Genomic DNA, 19,255 nt, shown 5'->3' on the forward strand with positions numbered 1-19,255 from the left:
AGATGAAACGAAACTTGACAAAGTAGTAGAGAGTGATAAAGATAGTTATAAGTTTCAGGATGACATAGACAGGATGGTGAAATGGGCAGAAGCATGGCAGATGGAGTACAATGCAGAGAAGTGTGAAGGGATGCACAAACTGGAATGTGTAGATGAGCAGAAAGACCTTGGTGTCCACATTCGCACATCCTTAAAAGGTGCACAGCAAATTGATAAGGTGGTTAAAAAAGCACATGGGTTTCTTGGGTTTATAAATAAAAGAATAGAATATGAAAGAAAGAGATCATGCTAGAAATTTATAAATCACTGGTTAGGCCTCAGCTGGAGTATTGTGGACAATTCTGGGCACCACACTTCAGGAAAGGTCGAAAGTCCTTAGAAAAGCTAGAGAGGAGATTTACCAGAATGCTACCAAGGATGACAGGCTTCAGTTATGAGAAGTTGGAAAAGTTAGGACTGTTCTCCTTGGAACAGAGAAGGTTAAGAGGTGACCTAATAGAGGTTTTCAAGATGCTGAGAGGTTTTGAAGAGTAGATAGAGAAAAATTATTCCCTCCGGCAAGTGGGTCAATAACTAGAGGTCATATATTCAAAATCATTGGCTAAAGATCTAGAGGGAAATGAGAATTTTTTTTTCCGCTCGAGAGTTGTTAGGATCTGGAACATTCTACCTGACAAGATGGTGGAAGCTGAATCCATAAATAATTTTAAAAGGGAGTTGGACAGGTATTTGAGGATGAGGAACTTACAGGGTTACAAACAAAAAGCAGGGTTGAGGGACTAAGCATGACTGTTCTTTAAGAGTCAGCACAGGCATAAATGGCCTGAATGGCCTCCTTCACGGCTGTAACTTTCTATGATTCTAATAATGCCCTAATTACTGTCCTGGTTGAAAGCAGCCAAGCCTAATAGCCCATGGATCGAACTTGAAACTTTGCTGGTCTGTTTGGCGAAGTACCACATTGGGTAGTATGCTTATCTAATAAGCCATCGGGGGACATGCAATTGTTCTGAATGTCACATTGATGTCAGACAATAACTAGTAGAGATCCAGGGTCAAAGACAGTATTAAATTATATATCTCTTTGCATGTTTGTTCTCATTGTAATTATTATAGAAACAGCCACAAAGGATGGCACCATGATTACTGCTTCCATAATGATTTTCCATGGGCACTGAGAACAACCTTATTACATCTATAAATACATAGCCAATCAAGCAGATAAATGAACATAAATCATAACATGATAGTTGTAGAAGAAAAGTAATACAAAGATGCACAAGGACAGATTTTCTTCACCTATTATATACTTTTGTAGGATGATTCACCTATACCACCAGCTAATGATACTTCACAGATGTGGCTAAATTCAAATGCAGTCAGCTTACAGTCTCTAATAAAACTTTAAAAACAATTCAGTGGAGTTGGGCTTAGTATGTAGATAGGTAGAGGAAAACAACCTACAACATACACCCGAATGACAGATGACTGCCTTTTCTCAGTCCCCCCTCATCTTAGCACTTTTTAAAATGTTAGTTGCCACATGGCCAGGTCATGGAATGTCATCTTTTGAAGAAAATTTCCAACGAAGTCAATCTTGAAAGGAATATGCATATATTAGTTCTCATTCCTGATGAGATTCTCCTACCTTGATCAATTTCTGAATGGTATCAAAGCTTTGCAGGGCCAGCTGACAAGGAGATAGTAAACAAAATATTAATGTTTAATTTCACTGAATATGCAAATTGCATCCTACTTTTCTTTAACATATGCATGTTTATTCTTAATGAGTGTTGGATATCAAAGAATTTTCAACATTTTACCCAGTTACAGCATTAGTTGCTCTCAAGTTAACACACCATCCTTCTGAGATGGGATGACACGGCAGGCCACAAACAACTCCTCTTTCTGCTGGCTGTGAAGTCAGTGCCTGGTGGGTGCAGGCTCACAGCTCAAAACTGCCCAGTATTTGGCATTAATTGGCAATCTCACTCAGGCAGATGCAAGAGGTGGAACAGCTAACACTAGTGCATTAGAGTGCTGTTCTGAGGTTAGAGTTCAAGCTTACTGCTGGTTAGTGTAAAGCCAACTTTACAATACAGTTGGTACATGTTATACCTGATCTAGTAGTGCTTGATGCAGAGCGAGAATAACTAAAATTTAAAAAGTATTCATTCGCAAGTAAATTTAAATACAAACTATAACTTTCACATTTTTTTTGTTGCAAATAGCGTACCTCTCTGGTTGGAATGATGATCACTGCATATGGTCCATCACCACGCTATGAAACAGAAATGAGAGAGAGAATATTTAAGGGACCAAGTATCGTAATTTCCCACAAGTAGTATTTTCTGGTGGTGGATAATTTTCTTTTCCACAAACAAAACATTAGTTAATTCCATGTACAGAAGGTGCTCCTTCTTAAAAAGTCAGTCCACATTGCTTTGTAGCATCTTCAATTTCATCTGCCTGCCCCAAGATGGAGGAGGGAAAACAAAGCAACACACAACCCTGGTAAAAAGTGTGTAAGGAAGACTGAGATTTGCTAACTATTGATGGTACGGATCAAAATAAGTCTACCAAATTTAGACATTAGAAAGGTTTAGTCCATATTACCTAATGGCTTTGAATAGAAGCTTCATTGCAATAGTAAATTAGATCATCCTTTTAACGTACAGCTAACTGTCTTCCAACCTTGGTGTACAACCAGTTCAGTTCCACCCATCAATTGTGTTTCATCATCACGCACTGTATCAGCTCTATTCTCTAAGGCAGTGGCCAAATCAAATTGATACTGCAGCTTGAAATTAATTATAGTTTAATTTTACAGAGGAAAACTTTGGGAAAAACATGCATTTTCTTCCAAGCATTTTATGTAGGTACATGCTGAGTGCTGGGGAGTGGGGCTGGAGAGGAAATTTTCAGTCTGGGGGCCTGGGAAGCGATAGCTATAGTTTGGCTGATCCAGCACATGTCACTTTGGGTCAAACACATGGGAAGACACCAGGTTGGATTGATGTCAGATTAGAGGGAGGTCAGGATGGGAGCAGCCAGAGCACAGAGATCACGATGGATACAGAGGATCAACTGTCTCAGCCTAAAACTCAGAGGAGAAGAAAAGAGGAGGGAGGTTTTTGTTGACAATAATAGAGGTGGAGCATATCAGGACATAGTCGCTGGGAAGAAAAGAGGAGGGAGGTTTTTGTTGACAATAATAGAGGTGGAGCATATCAGGACATAGTCGCTGGGAAGAGAAAGTGAAATACATTAAAACTAATTTTAAAAATGGCTGCCACAGGCGTTCTGGGGATTTAGCTGAATCTAATGGTCAGTGGTGTCCTGAAGTTAATGTGGACCAATCACATCAAGACAGATTCACTATCGTATCAATGACACTGTCACACAGACACATTTTTAAGATAGATTGTTTATTTGTCATCACAGAATCAGCAGGGCGATTTTCAAATAATGCCCTAAATGGGCAAAATGTTGGCAGAGTGGCTGCTCTGCCTCCAGATTTCTGCACGCACAGGCTCACACCATTCAAGACCTTGCCTCATTAGTATATCTTCAGTGGGCAGTGAGTACCAGGTGGGAGCTCTGCTGCAGTTCACCAGTTCCTGGAGGGTGGGAATCCTACTGACAAACTTCATATGAAAAATATGTGCAGTTTGTCAAAACAAATGTGCACGAGATGAATGTTGGGTCCAGTGGAGGATCTCACAATTCATGAAAGACCAAATCAACAATGCAACAAAAAGCTCCATGTTTCAAAATGTAGTAAACCAGTTTAATTAATGAGTAGCCCTTTGATTTTAGATGTAGGTAGCAAATGAGAGTGAGAAGGAACAAAATATAAGCTGAAAAGCAGAAATAGTACAGTTCAGTTAATATTTTTCCTATTTTATTGTTCCAACAATTCTACTTGTAGCATCAGCTCTCAAGCTGTTGTCAGCATTTGCTGCCTCACCCACTAGCCCACTTGTGAAACTGCTTCATTAAATAACACAGTAGACATATGGAGCAGATTCCAGTTTAAATTACAACCTTTGAGAAAGAAGAATTCTAAGCTTGTACTTTGGAGCCAGGTCAGTTATATTACTGCAGCCTACAGAAGGGTGTAATTTTGAGCTTTAGCTGAATTCAATTGTTGTACGGGGGCTTGCTTAATATTAATTGCCTGTTTGTTCAATCTCAAGTTCAACTATAAAAACTGCAGAACTTGATTAATTTCTTTCACTTACGTGCTTGGGCCATTGTCAACCCATAAAATAAACCACACCAACAGAGGCAATCAAGTGTTGGTAGCCCTACTATTCTTCATATACACAGGAACCCATATGGGTCCTAGCTATGCCTACTTTTTAGGATATGTGGAACATTCTTTGCTCCAGTCCTACTCAAGTCCCCTCCCTCAGTTCTTTTTCCTGTAAATTGAAGACGATAAATCGGTGCCACTTCCTGCTTTTGGCCAAACTGGAAAATGTCAGCAATTTCCACCCCTTCCCTGCCTTCACATGCACCATCACCGAATCTTCCCTTCTTCGACTTCGATCTCCATTTCTGGAGATAGGCTGTCACACAACAGTTATGGTCATAGAGATACAGCGCTGCAACAGGCCCTTCGGCCCACCGAGTCTGTGCTGACCAACAACCACCCATTTATACTAACCCTACAGTAATCCCATATTCCCTACCATTCTCCTACCACCTACCTACACTAGGGGCAATTTACAATGGCCAATTTACCTATCAACCTGCAAGTCTTTGGCTGTGGGAGGAAACTGGAGCACCCGGCAAAAACCCATGCGGCCACAGGGAGAACTTGCAAACTCCGCGCAGGCAGTACCCAGAATATTAACTATCTCACTGACTCCCACCCTGCTTCCAGTAGGGACTCAATTTTATTCTCTCGGTTTCTCAGTCTTCTTTGCATCTGTTCCAACAATGCCAACATCCATACAATCATTTCCGATATGTCATCCTTTTACTTCAACCAAGGATTTTCCTCCATTGTGGTACACAGGGCTTCAGGCTCTGTCTGTCCCATTTCCTGCACTTTTGCTCTCACCCCTTCCCTTCCCTCCCAGAACCATGATAGGGTTCCCCTTGTCCTCACTTTCCATCCCGTTAACTTCCACATTCAGCAGATCATCCTCACGCATTTCGATCACCTCCAGTGAGATGCCATCACCAAATACATCTTCCCCTTTCAGCATTCCGAAGGACCGTTCCCTCTGTGACATCCTGGTCCACTCTCCCATCACCCACTTCCCATCCACACAGAACCTTTCCATGCAAGCACAGGAGATGCAACACCTGCCCTTTTACTTCCTTCCTTCCCACCATCCAGGACCCTAAACATTCCTTCACTGAAACAGCAACTTAATTGTACCTCTTTCAATTCGCTGCTCATGATGCAGTATCCTCTACATTGGGGATACCAAACACATATTGGGTGATTGCTTTGCTGAACAGCTCCGTTTAGTCATATGAATTAGGAGCAGGAGTAGCCCACTCGACCCTTCGAGCCTGCTCCGCCGTTCAATAAGTTCATGGCTGATCTGATTGTAACCTCGACTCCACATTCTCGTCTACCCCCAATAACCTTTCACCCCCTTGCTTATCAAGAATCTATCTACCTCGCCATTAAAAATATTTACTCTGCTTCCACTGCCTTTTGAAGAAGAGAATTCCGAAGACTCACGACCCTCTGAGGGAAATTATTTTTCCTCATCTCTGTCTTAAATGAGCGACCGCGTATTTGTAAATAATGACCCCTAGTTCTAGATTCTCCCACAAAGGAAACATCCTTTCCACCCTGTCAAAACCCCTCAGGATTTTATATGTTTCAATCAAATTGCCTCTTACTCTCCTAAACTTCAACAGATACAAGCCTAGCCTGTCCAACCTTTCCTCATAAGACAACCCATCCATTCCAGGCATTAGTCTAGCAAACCTCTGAACTGCTTCCAATGTATTTACATCCTTCCTTAAATAAGGAGCCCAATACTGTACACAGTACTCCAGATGTGGTCTCTCCAATGCCCTGTATAAATGAAGCATAACACCTCTACTTTTGTATTTAATTCCCCTCACATTAACAATAACATTCTTTTAGCTCTCCTAATTACTTGCTATACCTGCATACTAACTTTTGCGATGCATGCACTAGGACACCCAGATCCCTCTGCATCTCTCACCATTTAGACAATATGCTTCTTTTTTATTCTTCCTGCCAAAATGGACAATTTCCCATTTTCCCATATTATACTCAATTTGCCCACTCACTTAAACTATCTATACCCCTTTGTAGCCTCCTTACGTCCTCTTAACAACTTACTTTTCTAGCTATCTATGTGTCATCAGCAAATTTAGCAACCATACCTTCAGTCCCTTCATCCAAGTCATTTATATAAATTGTAAAAAGTTGAGGCCCCAGCACTGATCCCTGTGGCACACCACTTGTTACATCTTGCCAAGCAGAAAATTACCCAATTATGCCCACTCTCTGTTTGCTGTTAGCTAGCCAATCTTCTATCCATGCCAATGTTACCCCCTACACCATGAGCTTTTATTTCCCGCAATAACCTTTGATGTGGCATCTTATCAAATGCCTTCTGCAAATCTAAGTACAGTACATCCACCAGTTCCCCTTTATCCACAGCACTTCAAAGAACTCCAATAAATTGGTTAAACCTGATTTCCCTTTCAAAAAAACCATGTTGCTTCAGCCTGATTACTTTGCATTTTACTAAGTGCCCTGTTAGAATGTCTTTAATAATAGCTTCTAGCATTTTCCCCAAGACAGATGTTAAGCTAACTGGCTAGCAAGCATGACACTGAGCTTTTAGTCACTTGCCATTTTAATTCTCCACTCTACTCCCACTCTGGCCTTGACCTCCTATATTGTTCCAATAAAGCTTGAGGAAACATAGAAATCATAGAAAATAGGAGCAGGAGTAGGCCATTCAGCCCTTCGGGCCTGCTCCGCCATTCAAAAAAGATCATGGCTGATCGTCTAATTCAGTACCCCGCTTTTTCCCCATATCCCTTGATTCCTTTGGCATTAAGAAATATATCTATCTCCTTCTTGAATATATTTAATGATTTGGCCTCCACAGCTGTCTGCGGTAGAGAATTCCACAGGTTCACCACCCTCTGAGTCAAGAAATTTCTCCTCATCTCGGTTCTAAATAGCATACCCCGTATCCTGAAACTGTGACCCCTAGTTCTGGACTCCCCAGTCATCGGGAACATCCTCCCTGCATCTAGCCTGTCTAGTCCTCTTAGAATTTTATAGGTTTCTATGACAAGGTCCCGCATGGCAGACTGGTGCAAAAGGTGAAGTCACACGGGATCAGAGGTGAGCTGGCAAGATGGATACAGAACTGGCTCAGTCACAGACGACAGAGGATAACAGTGGATGGGTGTTTTTCTGAATGGAGGGATGTGACTAGTGGTGTTCCGCAGGGATCAGTGCTGGGACCTTTGCTGTTTGTAGTATATATAAATGATTTGGAGGAAAATGTAGCTGGTCTGATTAGTAAGTTTGCGGACGACACAAAGGTTGGTGGAGTTGCGGATAATGATGAGGATTGTCAGAGGATACAGCAGGATAGAGATCAGTTGGAGACTTGGGCGGAGAAATGGCAGATGGAGTTTAATCCGGACAAATGTGAGGTAATGCATTTTGGAAGGTCTAATGCAGGTGGGAGGTATACAGTAAATGGCAAAACCCTTAGGAGTATTGACAGGCAGAGAGATCTGGGCATACAGGTCCACAGGTCACTGAAAGTGACAACACAGGTGGATAAGGTAGTCAAGAAGGCATACGGCATGCTTGCCTTCATCGGTCGGGGCACAGAGTATAAAAATTGGCAAGTCATGTTGCAGCTGTACAGAACCTTAGTTAGGCCACACTTAGAATATTGCGTGCAATTCTGGTCGCCACACTACCAGAAGGACGTGGAGGCTTTGGAGAGGGTACAGAGGAGGTTTACCAGGATGTTGCCTGGTCTGGAGGGCATTAGCTATGAGGAGAGGTTGGAAAAACTCGGATTGTTTTCACTGGAACGACGGAGGTGGAGGGGCGACATGATAGAGGTTTACACAGTTATGAGCGGCATGGACAGAGTGGATAGTCAGAAGCTTTTTCCTAGGGTGGAAGAGTCAGTTACTAGGGGACATAGGTTTAAGGTGCGAGGGGCAAAGTTTAGAGGGGATGTGCGAGGCAGATTTTTTACACAGAGGGTGGTGAGTGCCTGGAACTTGCTGCCAGGGGAGGTGGTGGAAGCAGATACGATAGCGACGTTTAAGAGACATCTTGACAAATACATGAATAGGAAGGGACTAGAGGGATATGGGCCCCGGAAATGCAGAAGGTGTTAGTTTAAGCAGGCATCAAGATCGGCGCAGGCTTGGAGGGCCAAATGGCCTGTTCCTGTGCTGTACTGTTCTTTGTTCTTTTGTTCTTGAGATCCCCTCTCATTCTTCTAAACTCTAGTGAATATAGACCTAGCTGACCCATCTCTCATCATATGTCAATCCTGCCATCCTAAGAATCAGCCTAGTAAATATTCTTTGCTCTCCCTCCATGGCAAGAACATCCTTCATCAGATAAGGAGACCAAAACTGCACACGATACTCCAGATGTGGTCTCACCAAGGCCCTGTATAACTGCAGTAAGACATCCTTGCTCCTGTACTCAAATCCTCTTGCAATGAAGGCCAACATATCATTCACCTTCCTAATCGCTTGCTGCACCGGAATGCTTGCTTTCAGCGACTGGTGTACAAGGACACCCAGGTCTTGTTGCACCTCCCCCCTTCCCAATCTATCACCATTCAGATAACAATCTGCCTTTCTGTTTTATAATAATCAGATGAGGAACGTCAGCTCATCTTTCGATTAGTCACTGTACAAGCTTCCAAACTCAGAGTTCAACAACTTCAGATCAATACCACTGCTCCCATTTTTTCGGACAGCAGGCGCTGGTAATGGCTCTGCTGTTGCCATTTAAAGCTCCTCTAGATCCATCTTTTGTTTCTTTACTTGTCCTATTATCATCCCCTTTTGCCTTGCCCCATCATCCCTTTTGTCATTTAATCACTCCTGCCCTCCACTCCACTAGACCTTCCCTTTTGGTCTTTCCTCCCCTTGCCCTTTCCCCACACCACACCTCTACTTGCTTAAAACCTGCTAAACCTGTAACATTTTCCTGTTCTGGCAAAGGGTCACAGACTTGAAATGTTACAGTTTCTATCTCCACAGATGCTGCCTGACCTGAATATTTCCAGCATTTCCTGTTTATATTTCAGATTTCCAACATCAGCAGTATTTTGCCTGTTCTTCATAGGTTTTACTTCCAATATTTTCTTTGAATTTTAGTAGATACAATGCATTCTGTAACCAATTAGAGCCCTATCACACCTCTTACATAAAACTGAAAATGTTGTGCAACAATTAGCACTCAAATATTTACTGATCAGGCACAAATAACTTACCTGGATTTTAGTTTGAACAGACTGCAAGGACTGCACCAGAGGGACACCATATGCTAATGTTTTGCCTGCATATAAACAAAAAAATGAGATTGGACAATCCTCTACCCCCTTTGCAATAATCAGCTGCTGTTACACACTAATTAACCAAACCCATGTTGATGGCATTAGATTTTCTACATGAATTGAAGCAGCTCATTCATCCTTTGAAAGGCAACATTTATCAGTTTTTTTCAATTAAAGAAAATAAAATCAGAGGGACATAGGAGGGGCATCATACTAGAGTTGTTTCTTGACTTTTTTGTTAATCTTCTATGATTTACCAGTACCCCTCAGCACTAAGTATTCAACTTGTACAGTTATATAATAGTTGGTTGATTCAGAACTGCCCCCAGAAACAAAGACACACGCTAATCTGTTGAACTAGTGCAAAAGCTCACTGAAAAGACTCTATGGTGATGCCAGTTGACATATGTTGGGGCCTTCATCCCACTAATAATGGGGGGGGGGGGGTTTCCATAATCATGCAGTGCCATGTTAATTGCTCAAAATTCTCCAATTGTTATTTATAGAGAAATGTGCATCCACATTTTAGAGACCCCATGTTCAATCATGAGTGGATACACAATAAGAATTGCCTGCAACGTTATGCTGGTCCTTTCCACTTTTGACTGTCAAGAGTCCTACATTATATTTAAACAAATGCTCTATAGATGACATTCAGCATGCTTGCTGCTTACAACACCGTCATTTTTATTCTACCAACAAAACATCATGGTATTCAATGAATGATATGCATACTAAATAAGTGTAATTTTATAGGAAATTTTAATAAACTTATGAATTCAGTGTTAGTTTTGACAAGTGAAACATAAAAATATTACTACATGCTAATCAAATCTCAGTGTCATAGCAGTGACAGCCAGTGAAGGAATAATCCTCAGCTCTTTTACAGGATTTCTATAGCCCTTTCATTCTTTACAGAGGCCATCTTCCTCTTGTCTAAGTGTTACTGACTTATTTTATTTCAGCTGTTATAGCTATCTTTTGTATACATAAAATAGTTAAACAAAAAATTGCACCAAGTACCTGAACCAGTCTGTGATTGTACCAGAGCATCCTTCCCATCAAGCAACACTGGAATTGCTTGCTTCTGAATGCTTCATGGAAAAGAAAACAAGCTAATTATGAAGAATTGTTATTTTAAAAATCAACCTAGGAAAATAAGTACCATTCTTCAGTTTAATGTCGATGGTTATTAATTGTGGATTTACAGATGGCTGAGCAATGCATTTCCACATATAGAAACAGATGAGAAGGAAAATATTGGCAATGCTGAAAATCTGAACTGGAAACAGAAAATGTTTTTGAAGCTGACAGACCTACTGTGCATTATCAGAATTTTCTGTCTATTATAGTAAAAATAAATATTTGCATTTATACAACACCTTATTATGTCAGCAAAACATCTCAAAGTGCTTCACCCAATGAGTTACTTTTTGGAGAATAGTGACTGTAAATGTCATTTAGAATTAACAATGCCTCACAAAATGCAATGAGATGAATAACTGTTTCTGGTGATGTTGGTTGAGGGAGGAATACTGGCCAGGATACCAAGAAAACTACAGTCCAGATTTTGTCGTGGGTGGGGTTGACAGCAACCTGTCAGCGTTCGCTGTCATTATTCCTCTGAAACTGACCACAACTTCAGGAATTAGCACATGGGCTGCTTAAAGCGGAAATCCTGAAGTTGCGGTGTCACTCACTGCTCCACCACAGGTTGTGCTGTGCCCCAAGCTGCGCCCTGCCCCCCTCCCAACACCAGAGCCCGCAATCGCTGAAATCAGTTGATGCAGTGAGAACCTCCCCTTTTCTCACATCACTGTTAGAAACCCGATAAAAAGTTACTTTCTCAATGGGGTGTAACTGAGTAGTTAACAGTAAGGTAAGCAATAACTACTGCTGAACAACAGATCTGACCTTAAAAAATGATTTTAGATTTTTAGAGTATTTTTAAATGTCTCCATTATGATTAATTACAAGATTTTTTTTAACTAAAGTTTTTTTGAAGAAAAAGGTTTCTCAGAATATTTCAACTTCTACCTTCACCCGATATGCATGTCACAATATTTATTTTGCTCTATGTAAAATTTTCAAAAAGTGATCTTCATTTCCTGGTGACTCTCTGAGAAATTCTTTAATGTGATCAGCTGCTTTTTTAAAAAAAAATCTTCTTTGGGATATTAGTACCATTGGAGAGACCAGCATTTATTGCTCATCCCCAAATGCCCTTGAGAAAGTGGTGGTGAGCTGCCTTCTTGAACCACTGCAGTCCTTGGGGTGTTGGTACACCAACAGTGCTGTTAGGAAGGGAGTTCCAGGATTTTGACCCAGCGACAGTGAAGTAATGATGATATAGTTGAAGTCAGGGTGGTGTGAGGCTTTGAGGGGAGCTTGCAGGTGGTGGTGTTCCCTTGCATTTACTGGACTTGTCCTTCTAGGTGGGTAGCGGTCGTGGGTTTGGAAGGTGCTGTTGAAGCTGCCATCACGAGTTGCTGTAGTGCATTTTGTAGATGGTACACACTGCTGTCACTGTGTGCCGGTGGTGGAGGGAGTGAATGCTGAAGGTGGTGGATGGGGTGCCAATCAAGTGGGCTGCTTTGTCCTGGATGATGTCGAGCTCCTTGAATATTATTGCAGCTGCACTCATCCAGGCAAGTGGAGAGTATTCCATCACACTCCTGACTTGTGCCTTGTAGATGGTGGACAGCAATGGACAGCTTTATGACATTACTGCATTTCCACTCCATTAAAGAACGCTGCAATCAGCTGCACGGTAAGTGACTTAAGGTTCTCGCCAATGAAATTGCTAGATCTCTCAGTGAGACTTTCAGGTCAGTAGTTAGTGCCCTTGGTTTGCTGCTGATGACAATCTCCAGACCAACCTATTCTTCAAGTCATGATAAAGGAGCTACAGGCATTTAAATGGGTAGATGATGTAACTTTGGTTTAATGTTTCATCTAAAGGACAACACCTCTGGTTATGCGCATGACATCAAGGAGCCCTAACAAAACTGGAGTCAATGGGAATTAGGGGGAAAACTTTCCACTGGTTGGAGTTATACCTAGCACAAAGGAAGATGGTTGTGGTTGTTGGAGGTCAATCACCTCAGCTCCAGGACATCACTGCAGGAGTTCCTCAGGGTAGTGTCCTAGGCCCAACCATCTTCAGCTGCTTCATCAATGACCTTCCTTCAATCATAAGGTCAGATGTGGGGATGTTCGCTGATGATTGCACAATGTTCAGCACCATTCGTGACTCCTCAGATACTGAAGCAGCCAGTGTCCATATTCAGCAAGACATGGACAAAACCTAGGCTTGAGCTGATAAGTGGCAAGTAACATTCCCACCACACAAGTGCCAGGCAATGACCATCTCAAACAAGAGAGAATCTAACCATCTCCCCTTGACGTTCAATAGCATTACCACTGCTGAATCTTACACTATCAACATCCTGGGGGAGGTCACCATTGACCAGAAACTGAACTGGACCAGCCACATGAATGCTGTGGCTACAAGAGCAGGTCAGAGGCTGGGAAGTCTGTGGCGAGTAACTCACCACTTGACTCCCCAGTGCCTGTCCACCATCTACAAGGCACAAATCCCTTCCTAATAGCACTGTTGGTGTACCAACACCCCAAGGACGGTAGCGGTTCAAGAAGGCAGCTCACCACCACCACCTTCTCGAGGGCAATTAGGGATGAACAATAAATGCTGGCCTAGCCAGCAACACCCACATCCCCCAAACAAATAAAAAAAATTTATACATCATTCTCTCTGCTAGGCTAGAATGTGACCTTGGGTCTTCACGAGATGTTCAAACCCACAACCTTCTGAACAACAGATGAATGTGCTACCACCTGAATCAACCAGATACACAATTTATTAGTAATTATATACTGACTTTAATAAAAATTAGATGTAGTTAATGGAGGCAATGGCTTTTAATAGAGTAAATAAGGGGAATGCTTCCAGTGGCAGAAGGGTTGGTAACCAGAGGACACAGGTTTAAGGTGAATGGCAAAAGAACCAGAGGTGACATGAGGAAATTCTTTTTTACCCAGTGAGTTGTTGTGATCTGGAATGCAATGCCTGAAAGGGAGGTGAAAGCAGATTTCAAAAAGGATTTGGATAAATACTTGAAGGGAAATAAATTTGAGCTATGGGGAAAGAGCAGGGGAAATGGGACTAATTCGGTAGCTGTACCAAAGAGCCAGCACAGGTATGATGGGCCAGATGGCCTCCTTCTGTGTTGTATCATGCTATGATTCACTAATGGACAATAAATGTTGGATTCATTATTGAAAGCTTTAAATTATAGCTATAATGCTTTACATTAAACCAAAACCTCTTGCATTGAAAGTGTAAATCTATGTCTCAATGTACACAAGTTTATCCAATACCAATATGCTATCCTTAGGCTATCACTAGATTTTGATAAAGAAAAACCACAAGATCGTTTTAGATGAGCTTCCAGAAACAAACACAAAAGCTGATTTCGTTGAATTGACACATGCACATGGAGTCCATGGGTTATATTAATTGAGCATAGGTAAGAATCTCCATGGCAGTAAAATCTTTAAAATGATAATCATGGTTAAAAAAATGTCTTGTGTAATACAAAGAAATCAAGGGCCCTACCTGGTCATATTAGAGAACTTCAGGACATTGTTGAGTGTAGAGACCTGAATAATAAGGCAGAAAGAGAGTCTTTGACCAAAGGCGATGATGGATTTTGCACAGTGAATCTAGATTAAAATGATCGTCTATCCCTTAGTCCTCAAACACCACACGAACTAATTATGTTTCATCAGTAAATACAAGTCTTCAAACACAGTAGCTCTTGTAAAGTGGTGGTACCCATGCTGCTCTTCAATAAGACAGAAGAAATAAAAAAACATTTTAAAAATCAGTCCAGAGGCCAGTTATGTTAACAGACCAGTTACTTACTTTCCACATCAAATATACCTAATCTGATCTAGGATGAGACTGGTATTTAGGTTACCTGCCCATTCCAGGTTATATTTCGCTCCCTACCATTTCCTGCTATAAAACTATTAAACTAAAAATTGAACTTCAAGATCAGAATTACAGTCATCAGTAGAAGTCTTGTACGAAATCATTAAGTACCCATAACAGCTAACATACAGATAACAAACAGTGCAACTTTAGGCCATTACTTCTCCGAACATCACGGTTCAATGTTAACAGCAGATGAACCGTTTACTGACCAGGTGTGGATGGAGATTGAGTTCACTGAAAGAGTTAGCTGTAAAAATCTTTTCCTTCAATGTTTTTACTGCCTGTCTGAAAATAAAAATCAGAACAAATGAGAAAATTAGAAAACTTATAAAGATAAAAATATTCACACACTAATGTTGAAAGGCAAATGATGCCCTAGTTGATGTCTTTAAATTATAAATCCAAGTTACTTTATTACTATATATGCCTTCAGATTGACTGATAATTATTTTAAAATTATGTTGTGGAACTGTATACACAAGGAAAAAGTGATAATTTCTTTTGAATTTCAGATCACCTTTTAAACACTTTTTTTTTCTTGTTTTGCTATACACGTTTTCCATTATCTTTTCATTTCAATTCTCTCTCACACAATTACACATTTCTTTCTTATTCACTGTATCAGCTTCTCTGACAGGGAGAGTTCACAGGGTCAGGAAACACCATAAAGGGACGGGATGAAAACTAGACAAATAACAAAATAAGTTCTTCACTTTTCTTGTGGAATGCTTACTCATATTGGGGTATGGTGCCATGGGTGCCTGTAGACTTCCAGTACCTTTCATTATGTGGGCTATATGAACGACAGCTGTTCCAGTGACAGACTATTCAACCATATCAAGAATTACAACCAAGCACAAACTTTTTCTCACATAGTTCCCCTTCCCCCTAGCATCAGCTACACATTTCAGGAACAAATCAAGAAGTAATATTACTGGGAAATTGTGGAGTGGTGCCTTGGTATGTTTTGTCCCATTTTCCAGCTTAGAAAAGGTAAGTGAGGATGAGTGGCTGTTATTTTGGGGAAAAATGCACAGAATATACACTTCATAAAGAAATGCCTATTTTATGCTCAGCTCCTACCTATGTATCTCTGGGATCTCAGGGTTGTTTCTAAATAAAGAGGAGGTTTTGACAGGAGCCACTCCATTTTTCTCTTCTTTCTCCACTGGATCCTCCTTGACTTTCCTTCTCTTTGGAGCCAGGCTGGGTAACCGTTCACACGGAGATTGTTTCTCGGCATTCTTGTATTTTCTTTTTGCAGCAGGCATGGTTTGGTTTGGTCGCTTTAAAGAAGAAGCATCACCTCTTGAGCTCTCCTGTTTCCCTCCATTGGGCTGCGTCTGTTTCTGAAAACAATAGTGAAAACGTCAAAGCTTAGAGATAAAATGTACTCAAAGCAAAGATTTTGCATTTTCTGATGCCCAGCACCCCCCACCCCTCTCCTGCAACTCCGTAGACGCCATGAATCTTTTTGGGTTAGTAGTGTTGATTTATTACTTTATATACCAATGACATGACTAGAAGTTAAAAATTCAAGGTTTGTGGCACCAAGACCTCTTCAATGGTTCAGGTGATACATTGTCATGGTAACGCAGAGGCAGCTTTGGGTTGCATCTGATTAATACAATACGACTGAAACTCAATGCTGTCTCAAGACTATTAAAAAAAAACTATCTTTTCCCAAACTATCATCCACTTTCATACTGTTCTCAATCAAGTGTATTGTGTATTTGGTATTGTGTAATGAGGTGGAATTAAATAATGATATCATAGTTAAGGATCCTCTAGGGAAGAGTGATGATAGCATGCTAGAATTTCAAATTCAGTTTGAGGGCGAGAAACTGGAATCCCACACTAGCGTTCTGGAGTTAAACAAAGGTAATTACATAGGCACAAGGACAGATTTGGCCCAAGTGGACTGGACAGGAAGACTATAAGGTAGGACAGTTGATGAGCAGTGGCAGATGTTTAAGGAGATATTCAATTCCTCCCAACTAAAATATATTCCAGAGAGAAAGAAAGATTGTAAGAGGAGGAAAAGACAAAGACAAAAACTAAGGCATATCATGTTGCAAAGGCCAGTGACAGGCTGGAAGATTGGGAAACTTTTAAATATCAACAAAGGACTACTAAAAAAGTAATAAAAAGAGCAAAGGTAAATTATGAAAGAAAACTCACGCAAAATATAAAAACGGATAGCAAAAGCTTCTATAAGTATATAAAAGGGAAGAGAGTAGCAAATGAATGTTGGTCCCTTGGATGATGAGACTGGGGAATTGATAGAGGGGAACACAAAAATGGCAGAGACACTAATTCAGTATTTTGCCTCAGTTTTCAGAGGACACTAGTACCATCCCAATAGTACCAGGTAATGCAGAGGTTACTGAAAGGAAGGAACTTAGAACAATCATCATCACTGGAAAAAGTACTGAGAAAACTATTGGGATTGAAGGCAGTTAAGTCCCCAGGCCTGATGGCCTACATCCTAGGGTCTTAAAGGAAGTGGCAGCAGAGATAGTGGATCCATTGGTTATAATATTCCAAAATTCCCTGGATGCGGGAAAGGTTCCAGTGGATTGGAAAAATGCTATTCAAAAAGGGAGGGAGGCAGCAAGTAGGAAACTATAGACCAGTTATTTTAACATCTGTCGTTGGGAAATTGTTAGAATCCATTATTAAGGAAGTAATAACAGGACATTTAGAAAGTCAAAATGCAATCCATCAGAGTCAGCATGGTTTTATGAAGGGTAAATCGTGTTTGACTAATTTGCTAGAGTTCTTCGAAGGTGTAACAAGCAAAGAGGATAATGGGGATCCTGTAGATGTGGTATATCTAGACTTCCGGAAGGCATTTGATAAGGTGCCGCACAAAAGGTTAATACACAAGGTAAGATCACATGGGGTTAGGGGCAATTTATTAGCTTGGATAGAGGATTGGCTAACCAACAGAAAACAGAGTCGGGATAAATAGGTCTTTTTCTGGTTGGCAAGATGTAACTAGTGGGGTGCCACAGGGTTAAGTCCTCGGGCCCCAACTATTTATAATCTATATTAACAACTTGGATGCAGGGATATAAGGTACTATAGCCAAATTTGCAGATGACACTAAAATAAGTGGGATAGTAAGTTGCAATAAAGAAATAAGAAATTTACAAATGGCTATGGATAGGTTAGGTGAATAGGCCAAAATTTGGCAGATGGAGTTTAACGTGGATAAGTGTGAGGTTACCCATTTTGGTTGGAAGAATAGAAAGGCAAATTATTATCTAAATGGAGAGAAACTTCAGAGTGCTTCGGTGCAGAGGGATCTGGGTGTCCTCGTGCATGAATTGCATGCAGGTACAGCAGATAATAAGGAAGGCAAATGGAATTTTGGCATTTATTGCTAAAGGAATAGTATAAAAGTAGGGGAGTGTTGCTGCAACTGTACATGGCGTTGGTGAGACCGCACTTAGAGTATTGCGTACAGTTTTGGTCCCCTTACTTGAGGAGGGATGTAATTGCATTGGAGGCAGTTCAGAGGAGGTTCTCGAGATTGATTCCAGAGATGAGAGGTTTGTCTTATGAAGAGAGATTGAGCAGTTTAGGCCTTTAATCTCTAGAGTTTAGAAGAATGAGAGGAGATCTAATTGAGGCATACAAGATGATTAAGGGGATTGACAAAGTAAACGTAGAGAGGATGTTTCCTCTTGTGGGGCAATCTAGAGTGAGAGGTCATAGTTTTAGGATAAGGGGTAGCAGATTTAAAACACAGATGAGGAGAAAATACTTCTCTCAAAGGGGTGAGAGTCTGTGGAATACACTACCCCAGAGTGCGGTGGATACCAGGACATTGAGTAAATTTGAGGAGATAGACAAATTTTTAATTAGTAATGTGTTGAAAGGTTATGGAGAACGGGCAGGTAAGTGGAGTTGAGGCTGCGATGAGATCAGCCATGATCATATTGAATGGTGGAGCAGGCTCGAGGAGCTGAATTGCCTACTCCTGTTCCTAGTTCTTATGTTCTATGTGTGTTTCTAAAAATTATTTATGTTGGAGATATGAGTGACGATGTCAAAGCTGCATTTGATACCCATCCTAGCTGCCCTAAGAAGGTGGTTCACACATTGATTCCCATTCCCTGTTGCTCCAAGAAAGTGGTGGTGGGTTAGGACACTTCAGAGGGCATTAAAAAGCTAACAACTTTTATGGACTCAAGTCACGTACAGGTTAGACTGGATAGGGGTGTCAGCTTCACTTCCCTAAAGGACTTTGATGAACATACTGGGTTTTTAATGATAATCTGGCAACTTACATGGCCATGGTTTCTGGTGGTAGCCTACAATAACCAGATTTATTGAATTCAATTTCACAATTTGCCATGGTGAGATTTTAACTCTAAGCATCTAGGTTCAGTACCACAACCGCTGCATGACCACATCCAACTTCTCAAAAGCTAAGTAAGAGATTCCACTCCACACTCTTCTCCAAAAACACTATACCTACCAAATCAGTGATTTATGTTTTGTGTTGCACAAAATGGTACAAAAGATAGAATAGACAGGAAGGACCTGTTTCCCCTAGTGGAGAAGTCAATTACCAGGGGGCACAGATGTAAGAAGGATTAGAGGGGACATGCGGAAAGATCCAGAGGCTGGTGGGTGCCTGGAATTCACTGCCCGGATC

At 41.1% G+C, this 19,255-nt stretch overlaps 1 protein-coding gene across 3 annotated transcripts in view; it reads right to left on the reverse strand.

Moving 5' to 3' along the window:
* Positions 1 to 19,255, reverse strand: part of ddx31 (DEAD (Asp-Glu-Ala-Asp) box polypeptide 31) — a 112,050-nt gene that overhangs the window by 87,543 nt on the left and 5,252 nt on the right. For all 3 annotated transcript variants that reach the window (XM_068012340.1, XM_068012338.1, XM_068012341.1), the window contains exons 2-8: positions 15,670 to 15,935; positions 14,796 to 14,871; positions 14,206 to 14,249; positions 10,593 to 10,663; positions 9,507 to 9,571; positions 2,237 to 2,281; positions 1,649 to 1,690 (exon numbers count right to left, since the gene is read on the reverse strand). In XM_068012340.1, the coding sequence (XP_067868441.1) occupies positions 1,649 to 1,690; positions 2,237 to 2,281; positions 9,507 to 9,571; positions 10,593 to 10,663; positions 14,206 to 14,249; positions 14,796 to 14,871; positions 15,670 to 15,935 (609 nt within the window). The remainder of the gene's footprint in view (positions 1 to 1,648; positions 1,691 to 2,236; positions 2,282 to 9,506; positions 9,572 to 10,592; positions 10,664 to 14,205; positions 14,250 to 14,795; positions 14,872 to 15,669; positions 15,936 to 19,255) is intronic.

The sequence above is a fragment of the Heterodontus francisci genome, chromosome 32 (genome assembly GCF_036365525.1).
Source record: "Heterodontus francisci isolate sHetFra1 chromosome 32, sHetFra1.hap1, whole genome shotgun sequence".
NCBI lineage: Eukaryota > Metazoa > Chordata > Chondrichthyes > Heterodontiformes > Heterodontidae > Heterodontus > Heterodontus francisci.